Consider the following 10,675-nt stretch of genomic DNA (forward strand, 5'->3'; position numbering starts at 1 on the left):
GAAGTAGTGAAGAACAATGACGATGGTAAATATATGAGTAAATCTAAATGAATATTGTATAAAACAACAGTAATAATGTCTTATTTGTATGTTTAAATATATACAAAGGATTAAAATTAGAACAGCAGCTTATAAGTTAGGAAGGAGTAAATTTAGTTTAAAGTCTTCTAAGGTCTTTGCATTATATTGGAAATGGGTAAAAGTACCAATCAATACTGGATTTTAATGGGCCAAATATTTAATAGGTTTTTCAAGGAACTAGAAAGGTTGACTCTAAAATTTATATAGAAAAGGAAAGTTCCAAAAATAGTCAAACTATTACGAAGAAGAGTATGGTGAGGTCTTGCTTTCTTATATATTGATGCTATCAAAATTAATGTGATATTTGTATGGCCAGACAACCAGAATAAAGAAATATGATATAGTCAGAAACAGATTCACTTATATGGAAACTCAATATAAAACAAGGATGCCATTGCAGAACATTGGGGATGTTAGACTTCAGTAAATGGTTTGGGGACAATTGGTTATCTGTGTGAGGTGGGAAAAAAAGAGAAGAAATTGGTCTCTACCTCACACCTTACACAAAAATCAATTCCAGATGGATTAAAGACTTAAATGTAAACTTCGTAATTTTTAGAAGCAAATACAGAACAATGTCTCTATGATCTTGGAGTTAAGAGGTATTTTGTAAACAACACAAAAAGTAAAAAAAAAGCACTAGAAAAATCGGCAAAGTTATGAAGAGGCATTTTGTAGGATAAAAAGGATCACAAATGGTCACACATTTATAGAAAACTTGGTTAATCTCATTAGTAACCAGGAAAATACAAATTAAAAGCAAAAGATACTACTTAATATCTATCTATTCATCTATTTACATCTTATAAAATAACCTAGAAATTCCTATCCTAGCTAAATATTGCAGATCAGTGACCTTTAACAGTTTTTTAAATGTTTGCATTGAAGTATAATTTACGTCCAGTGAAATGCACATGTCTTAAGTGTACAGTTCAGTGATTATTGATAAATGCATATGCTCATGTAAACCACAGTCCTGCCAAATAACAGAACATTTTCAACGCCCGAAAATTTCTCATATCTCTGCCAAGTTATCCTCTGCTCTGTCTCCACCTCCCAGTAACACAATTACTATTCTGATGTATTTTACTTTAGGTTAATTTTGTCTGTCCTAAAACTTCATACAAATTGGATCATAAAAAATATACTCTTTTGCATCTGGTTTTTTGTTTAGGATAAAGTTTTGAAGCTTAATCCATGTTGTATGTATCAGTAGTTTTTTCCTTTTTATTGCTATATAGAATTTTAATATAGATATGCCAAAATTTGGTTATCCATTTTTCTGTTGATGGACATTTGGCTTCTTCCCAGTTTGAGAGTATTATGAACAAAGCTGCTATGAACATTCTTGTACAATTTTGTGTGTGTACGTGTGTGTGTGTGTGTAAACATATATTTTAATTTCTCTTGGGTAAATATCTAGTAATAGAATTGCTGGGCCACAGGGAAGGTGTTTGTTCAACTTTATAAGAAACTATCAAGCTGTTTTCCAAAATACTTTCTTCTAAAAGCTTTTAGTTTTCATTTTCCTTTGTGACCCATCTGGAGTTGATTTTTGTATGGTGAAAGCAAATGTTCAAGGTTAAATTTTTTCCATGTGGGTGTCCAGTTGTCCCAGCAACCATTTGTTAGAAGATTTATTTTATCCCATTGAATTGATTGGGCAGCTTTGTCAACAATTGATTGTGTAGATGAAGTCTGTTTCTGGGACTCTGTATTATTTTTTGGTCTATCCTTATACTAATACCAAGAAGCTTTATAATAAGCCTTGAAATCAAGTAATGTGAATCTTCCAACTTTGTTCTCTTTGAAGATTTTGTGGTTATTATAGATCCTTTGCACTTCTATATAAATTTTATAACCAGTGTAGCATTTTCTAAAAAATAAATCTGCTGAGATTTCAGTTGGGATCTTGTTAAATCTATAGGTCATTTGGGGGAAAATTAATATCTCAAAAATACTGAATCTTCCTATCCAGGAACATGACATAATTTTCTATTTATTTCAATCTTCTTTACTTTCTCTTCACAGTGGTTTGTAGTTTTTAATGAGAGGTCTTGCACATCTCTTGCTACATTTATCTCTAAGAACTTTATTTTTTTAAATGCTATTATAAACAGTATTGGATTTTTTTCAATATAATTGATTTTTATGAGACTTTGTATCCTGCAGCCTTGCTAAATTTATTACTTCAAGTAGTTTTCAGATTTTCAAAGGATTTTCTGTGTGCACAATCATGTTATCTGTGAATAAAGATAATTTTATTTCTTCTTTTCTTCTAATGGCCTTTATTCCTTTTTCTCATTTTATTGCACTGGCTATTACAGCTCATACACTGTTAAGAAGTGGTAAGGACTGATGTCCTTGCTTTGTTTCTGATCTTTAGGGGAAAGATACTGATCTTTTATTAGTACAATATTACCTCTAGGTTTTTTCATAGCTGTCCCTTTCAAGTTGTGGAAATTACCTTCTATTCTTAGTTTGCTGAAAGCTTTTAATTGTGAATGGGTACTGAATTTTGTAAATTGCTTTTTCTACATCTAGTGAAAGAGTCATATGATTTTTCTCTTGTATTTTTGTTAAGATGCTAAGTTACATTGTTTGATTTTCAAATGTTAACCAACATTGCATTCCTGGTATAGACCCCAATTAATCTTGATAAAGTATTCTTTTTCTTCTGATTCATTTTGCTAATATTTTGCTTAACTATATTTGTGACTTTGTCCATGAGGATCTTGGTTTATAATTTTCTTATAATGTCTGGTTTTGTATCATTGTTTTGTTGGCCTCATAAAAATAGTTGGAAAGATTCCTTCTTCTGTTTTTTGAAAAACCTTGTATGAAATTAATATTATTTTCTCCTTAAATGTTTGATAGAATTCAAATTTGATAGAAGATATCTGGGGCTGGAGTTTTCTTAAAACGTAGAATGTTTTTAAATTATGAATTCAATTTTTTTATAATGGAGATAGGGCTACTCAGAGTTTCTGTTTCTTCTTGTATCTTTAAAGATGTCCCCTCTTTCATTCCTAATATTACTAAGTTATATTTTTGCTCTTTTAAAAATTACCAAACTACCTATCATTTTATCAATGTTATTGATTTTTTTAAAAAAAGTCTTTTAAAAAATGTTTTATTTATTTTATATTCATTGATTTCTACTTCTTAAAAAATGATTTCCTTCCTCCTACTGGGTAGGGGTTAATTTGCTCTTTTTTCCCTAGCTTTGTATCTTAGGAACTTAGATTATTGATTTTAATATTCTTTCTTTTTGAATGTTACATCTTGTGACTAAAACTATCAATTTCCCTCTAAACACTGCTTTACCTGCATTCCACAGATTTTGATATCTTGTATTTTCATGACCTTTCAGCTAAAAATATTTTCTAACTTCTCTAGTGATTTTTTCTTACATTCTATGGACTTTACTTCTTCCTGGTACTTTTTCTCTTCTCTTCCTCCTCCTTTTTAGTATCTGTTCTACAGGTTAAAATACATATTCTTAACTTACCATAGTCTGCCATGAATTAGTATTAAAACATTTCACATGTAACATAAGATCCTTACTATAGTATACTTACACTTATCCCCTTTTGTTTTACAGTTTTCATACATTTTATTTCTATGTATGTTATGACTCACAATACATTATTATTGTTTCTGCTTTAAATGATCGATTATCCTTTAAAGAAAATTAAGAAACAAGAAGAAACATTTTTAACATTTCCAGTGCTTTTTATTTCCTTGTGTAGATTTGATTTTTCATCTGGTGTCATTTCCTTCAATCTGAAGTACTTCTTTTAAAAGTTTGCTGGGAATTCTCTTAGCATGTATTTGTCTAGAAAAGTCTTTATTTCACCATCATTGGTGTAGGATAGTTTCACTGGATATAGTATTCTAACTGACAGCTTTTTTTCTTTTAGCACATTAAAGGTGTCTCAATTGTCTTCCAGATTTCACAGTTTCTAATGAGAATTGTTATCTTCATTCCTCTATGTATAAAGTGTTATTTCTCAGGCTGCTTTTAAGATTTTCCCTTTATTACTGGTTTTCAACAATTTGTTAATGTACTCAGCTGTGGTTTTCTTTGTATTTATTCTGCTTAGGTTGTTTTTTGTTTGTTTGTTTTAGATTCTTGAATCTGTCAGTTAATATTTTCCATCAAAATTGGAACATTTCTAGCCACTATCCTTCAAATAAGGATTATCTGACTTCCCTTTCCTTTCCTTCTGTAACATTCCAATTGAATGTTAGACCACAGTTTTAAGTTTATAGAAAATTGAGCAGATAATGCAGAGAGTTCTCATGTATCTCCTGCCCCCTCACAGTTGCCCCTATTATTAACATCTTGCATTAGTGTGGTAATAAATGCCTTTATAAGACAGTATATAGATATGCATATATATATGCATAACTTACCTTTTCTCCATGTTCTCTGTGTGCTTCATTCCTCTGATAGTTGCTTCTCTATGTTAGAGAAAGGGTAAATCAATGAGTAGATTTGGTTACCTTGTGAATAACACCTTGTTTATTTAATACAGATTTCCACAGTAGAAGTGTTACATGAAGATACATAGAAGAGTTTTTTCCATTGATCTAATATCTTTTTTGGCACCTTATGTTTGTTTTTTAAAAAGTATTTGATTTCTTGTTTTTGCTCATAAGCACCTAAAGTATGTACATGTATGTACATGTTTCTTATGACAGAATTATAATGTGCATTTGAATTCACAGAAATTGTATGATTCTTAAGTCATTGGCATCACTTGCCAAATTTAAAATTTTTTTTTTTTATCATTTCCAGGCCCAGCTTCAAAGGGAAAAAGAACAGGATCATATGAAGCTTCAAGCAAAACTTGAAAAGCTTGATGTGTTAGAAAAAGAATGTTTTAAACTTACAACAACTCAGAAAACTTCTGAGGTAAGCTTCCACTTATTTCTTTGAAGTGGTGATGCCAGGAATAAATCTTTACTGTTGTTAAGCATATTTGTACTGTATGTGAATATAAAATAAATCTTATATTTATAAAATTTCATTAACAACTTTTAGTAATCTAGATATGAATTGCTTCCTATAGAGATGAAAAGTTAATGTATTCTATTACTGCATGAATGAGCTTGCCTTTTGATGGGAAATTGTAATTTTGACTTCTGCAATGGCAGAACATTTTCATTTGTCAGATAATTTAAAGGTTATTGAAAAGATTGCCTTTTGCCACTTGCAGTGAAGTTAACCCCATTCTAGATCCTGTCCTGAAATGCCCTCTCCTTTTTCACCCAAATCCTATCCATTTCATAGGACATTCTCCTAGTTCTGCTTCCTTTGTGAAGCCTTCCTTGGTTCTTCAACACTCAGGAAGCTCGCTCTTTGAAATACTACTGTCTTCCTATTCTAAACCATACCAAGGTTATAAGATGAAATACTTACATGTATAAGGTTAAATAGTGTGTATGTGGTCTGGGTCAAATCATATTGTTTCATGTATGTTACTCTTGTTTCCCTAAGAATAGCATAAACCCTTAAGTAACAAGGACCGTATCTTGTATTTTTAATGTGTCTGTCTATCCCCTCTCTCTTCCAATAACTATGCCCTTATCATATGTACATAATAGACATTTATTATGATTTGTCTGTGTTTTGAACAAAGCATTGAGAACTAAGACTATAATTGTTTGACCTTCTAGACCTTCAATACCCCCCAAATTTTCATTATTATGATTTTGTTGCTGAACTTTAATAGAGCCTATGCATGTACATTCTTCGCTTTTTCTTTGTTCTTATATATAACAGCAGGTAAAGAAGCATAGGAAGAAAGCCAAGAAAAAATCTTAGCATCTTTTGCCATTCCTTTTTCTTACTTTCTGGTTTAAATTACCAAACTATTAAGAATCAAGACCCTAAGGACTCTTATTTGGAAAAGGGCCAAAAATATTTGTCTTTAGTTTTTGTATAATAACCCCAATTTTTAAAATTCTTTTGCAGGACAAGATTAAACATTTAGAGGAAAAACTAAAGGAAGAAGAACATCAGCGTAAGCTCTTTCAAGACAAGGCTTCTCAGGTAAATAGAACACAGTATCATCTATTACATTAAAATCATGTATGTTTTATTATATTTTATCTTTATTAACTGAAATCTGTATCCTAGACTCTAATTTCTGCTTCCTAGCTTGTGAGTTTTGTCTCTTTTTGCTATAACAATGAAATTCTCAGTAAGTCAGCCTGTATATTCATATACCTGGATATGTTGCCAAGAGGTCTTTTGGTCTTTTGAAATTCTGACAAATGTATATGTATTTTCAGTTGAAAGAACTCCAGGTGTAGATTGTTTTCAGTTTGTTTTATATAAATGTATATGTATACATACAGTTTGTTTTATATAAATGTATATGTTTTATATAAATGTATATGTTTCAGTTTGTTTTATATAAATGTATATATTGTTTTATATAAATGAATAATAGTTCATTCTCTTATAAACAGAAAATGATTGTAATTACCAGTGATTTAGTGACTTTTACACACAAAAAATAGTATTTTGAGTTTTATTCCTCAAAAAACATTTTTGTCTTTATAAACTGAGATCTGATCTCTCATTATAATGTTTTTGAAGAAGCTTGTTAAAAATCAATTTCATAACTTTTAAAAAATATTATAGCTTCAAACTGGACTTGAAATCAATAGAATTTTAATGTCTTCAGCATCAAATCCAAAGCACTTCAATGAAAAGAAGAAATCTTCAAAGGTATGCGAACACTTTATTCTTATTTGCTAATACTTATTTCTCCAGCCTCTTAATATTTATACATATCCATTTCCCAAAAGAATTTGAAGATATTTATAATTAAAAAAGCATGAAATGCTGCTATAAAATGGAGATTAAAAGATAAATGATGATGGCCTGGGCTGTGAGGACAGAAAATGCCATCAAACCTAGATTAAAGAAAGTAACAGCAGTTCAGCACAAAACCTCGCTCTGAGTTTGCTTGACAAACAAAGCAAAAAGGAGCATATAATGGGCAATAATGCATCTATCTTTGTGGAATAACAATAAACATTCCAATTTTTCTAGAAAGACCAACATTTTCCTAGTACTAAACTCTAGAGATATGTATGTTTGTGATGCTTTATACAAGAGGCACTAAATAACACAGAAGATCTTGACCTTGCTCTACCCCTAAGCCATTGTATTTCTCTAATTCTCCAAAAAAAAAAAAAAAGAAATCCAAAAGTTAAGATATCCAAATTTCCATGTAGAATTGAGAATATATTGTTTTCTTTTCATTATGGAATGTGCTCAGTTTATTGATTATTCTCTTGATGAAATGTTAACTAGACTGACCAGTTTACCCCAGTTTGCCTGTGACTTTCCTGGTTTTAGCACTGAAAGTCCTGAGTCGTGGGCAAATTGAGATAACTGGTCACCCTAATTCAATCCCTCCAAAAAAATAATGAAATCATTTATTTTTAAGAATGTAATTTAGCAGGTCTTTTTAAAAATGTTTCATGAAAGGGTGTATATAACAAAAAATGTCTGCTCAAAGGATAACAATAAAATTAACACTGGTGTACTCACCACACAGAAAGTACAACTGCAACTGCTGGGTCATATGATAACTACATGTTTAGTTTTACAGGAAACTTCTAAACTGTCTTCCAAAGTGGTGCATTATTTTATACGTATGAGCAATCTGATTTCTCCACACTTCTGCCAGCATTTGGTGTTGTCAGGTTTTGGGGGGAAGAGGGGAGCTTATAGGGCATATAGTTTATAGGTGTGTAGTGCTATTTCATTGTAACTTGCATTTTCCTAATGGCTGATGATGTTGCATATCTTTTCATGTGTTTATTTGCCATCTCTTTGTCCCCTTCAGTGAAATGTCTGTTCACATTTTTTGCCTATTTTCTAAACAGATAGTTTGTTTACTGTTGAGTTTTGAGGCTTCTTCGTATCCTAAATGGCTCTTAAAATAAATTTTTTTCTACTTTTTTCTTGTCAATGTTTAGAAAACTAAATGTTTAAAGAGAGGACCACCTCAGCAAATTTATTCAAAGTTTGGATCACAGCCTATTGTGGCTGAGAAGGTAAGAGGGGAAAATTGAAGGTACTTGTTCGAAAAAACTCATGATTTGTTGTAAGTGCTATTTAAATACCGTCAGTTATTTGAAATTGTTCTCAGCTATTTCTTTCCCCCTAAAGTCTGCCAGTGCAAGCCATTCACTGAATCCAAGTATGCAAAACCTCCTGCAGACGACGCAACATTACAGGACACATACCCTTCAGAAACCAGCTGAAGTAGCTGAGCCTGCATGTCTCCACAAGCCTTCTAGAACAACTTCTCAGTGTAAAGCTTTACCTTCTGACTCAGAAAAGTCTATTTCCATTTGTAACAATTTGTCTGAACTTTTGATGGCAATGCAAGATGAGCTGGACCAAATGAGTATGTAAGTATTTTTATTCTTTATCAGAAGAAGTAGCAGGGTATTCAGGTATCTTTTTCTTTTTCCCCTCAGTCTTTCAAACAATGCCACTTATAAGTTCTTAAAAGCCTTACTTAGCCATTTGGACTTATTTTGATCTACAAATCTGTTGTTACTGATTTTTCATTGTATTTATTATATTTAAATTTTCAACTGTGTGTAATTACTACTTTTTCCAATTTAAAGAGTTTCTGTATTCCTAAGATCTGAACTGACAGACAAATATTGCTGTTATTCTAACAAATGGGATCTGGTGACCTTAAATTATAACTCACAAATGCTCTTAAAAGAAAGATTCTCCTTTTGTATTTTATAATCTTTTTAGTTAAAGAAATTATTTCATTAGACAAGTAGGAATGCAACTTCTTGTTTTAGACTCAGGCTGGTCTACATTCAAGTTTGAAGCATCCACAGTAAGCAAGATTCTATATGGAATACATATTTTAAGCCTCAAGTTTAAATATATATTCAAGAAAATATGTGATTTTTGGGGGGTGGCCAACTGGTTGAACTAGACCTCTGGAGAAGATACAACTAGTTCTGTTGACAGTGTTTCTTTGAGTAGGCTATCACCATATCTAGGGATTTCTTAGGCAAATACTTCTATAACTGGAGTTCGTCCAAAGATCTTATATTAAGAATTCCAAAGCTGGAACTAAAGAGAGTCCTTTAATACCTCTAGCCAAGGACATCAGAATATTTTACTACATTTAGCTATAAACATCAAGAATTCAGACTTTTTTTTAAGATTCTTTAAGACTGTAAGTCTAAGATACTTCTAAATGTATCTAATCTCAAATCACAAGAACCTGTTTATAATTGCTATAGATTTAATTTGATAACTCTACAGAAAAAGACTAACTTTGAGGTTAATATTTAACTCTGATTTACTTTTATGATTGAACAGAATATTGTTTAATTTTGGCAAAGGCATATACTATAAACTATAACAGTGCTTGATATTTGTTTTTCTTTCATAGGGAATACCAAGAACTACTAAATCAAATCAAAGAAACTGAAAGTCAATCAGTTTGTGAAGACATAGAATGTAAACTAGAGCATTTAGCCAAGAAAATGGAAATTAAAGGAGAACAAATTTCCAAACTGATGAAGCATCAAGACAGTGTAAGGAAGTTTTAGTAAAAGGTTTTAATGAAAAGATAATACGTCTGAATTCAGTGTTGTATCTCTGCATGAACTTCCAAATTTGAGGTCTGTATGTGTGATTTAGTGAAAAAAATGATAGATTGGAGTCACTTAGACCTATTGTAGAATAGTCATCTGTCCCATTGGAATAACATGGCCTCCTACATAACTCTTCAAGATAATATAAAGAAGAGGGAGCAATAAAGTTTAGTTACATATTTAGTAAATATTTGGGAAAGATTGTGATGTAGGCTAAATTTGCTTTGCAGCTCTCCCAGTTATACTTCTAGCATTCTTTCCGCTTATCCCTCTTTTCCTTAGTGCCTTAATGAAGCCCCTTATGTTGATAGGTGTCTAGTTCATACATAAACCTGTCTCCTCAAGCAGTATCCTGATCTGAAAACCACTATTTCCACTTTCCCAGAATAAGTTGTGCTGTGTCCCATTCCCTGGGGACCTGTGCTTAGGTAGCTCTAGTGTGATGGTGAGGGGGGCTCTATCCTTGTGGGTAAATTCTTAACAACAAAGAATGGCATAACGGTTTTAATATTTTAACAGAAAAATTATGGAGTGTTATAGTATTTTATCCCAAGACAATGAGTCCATTCTTAGCAGTGTTACACTACTGGAACAGAAGGCAGAGGGAATCTTTCCAAGAACCCTCAGGTCATATCATGTAGCTATCTGCCAGTGGAATAATTCATATAAGTTGATGATATATTAACCTCACAATTAAGCCTTCCCCACTTTTATAGAAAAGTAATAAAGAATGCAGAATTTTTTACTGCCTTTCTTCTGTGGTCAGTAAAGAAAGAAGGAAATGAAACTTTTGAAGCAAACATTTTCACTTCACTGGCTTTTATGGCTATAGTAAGTAAATTTTTGTATGCTTGTATTACGGTGAAGATTATATAACTTGTACACTTTCTTAGAATCATATAGGAGAAACTTGAAAGGAATAGAAGAA

At 31.5% G+C, this 10,675-nt stretch overlaps 1 protein-coding gene across 6 annotated transcripts in view; it reads left to right on the forward strand.

The window, feature by feature from the left end:
* The window catches only part of CEP57L1 (centrosomal protein 57 like 1), a 59,477-nt gene that overhangs the window by 44,499 nt on the left and 4,303 nt on the right, over positions 1-10,675 (forward strand). For all 6 annotated transcript variants that reach the window (XM_072965724.1, XM_072965726.1, XM_072965722.1 and 3 more), the window contains 6 exons: positions 4,886-5,002; positions 6,065-6,142; positions 6,740-6,826; positions 8,089-8,166; positions 8,282-8,526; positions 9,543-9,687. In XM_072965724.1, the coding sequence (XP_072821825.1) occupies positions 4,886-5,002; positions 6,065-6,142; positions 6,740-6,826; positions 8,089-8,166; positions 8,282-8,526; positions 9,543-9,687 (750 nt within the window). The remainder of the gene's footprint in view (positions 1-4,885; positions 5,003-6,064; positions 6,143-6,739; positions 6,827-8,088; positions 8,167-8,281; positions 8,527-9,542; positions 9,688-10,675) is intronic.

The sequence above is a fragment of the Vicugna pacos genome, chromosome 8 (genome assembly GCF_048564905.1).
Source record: "Vicugna pacos chromosome 8, VicPac4, whole genome shotgun sequence".
In the NCBI taxonomy this organism is placed as follows: domain Eukaryota; kingdom Metazoa; phylum Chordata; class Mammalia; order Artiodactyla; family Camelidae; genus Vicugna; species Vicugna pacos.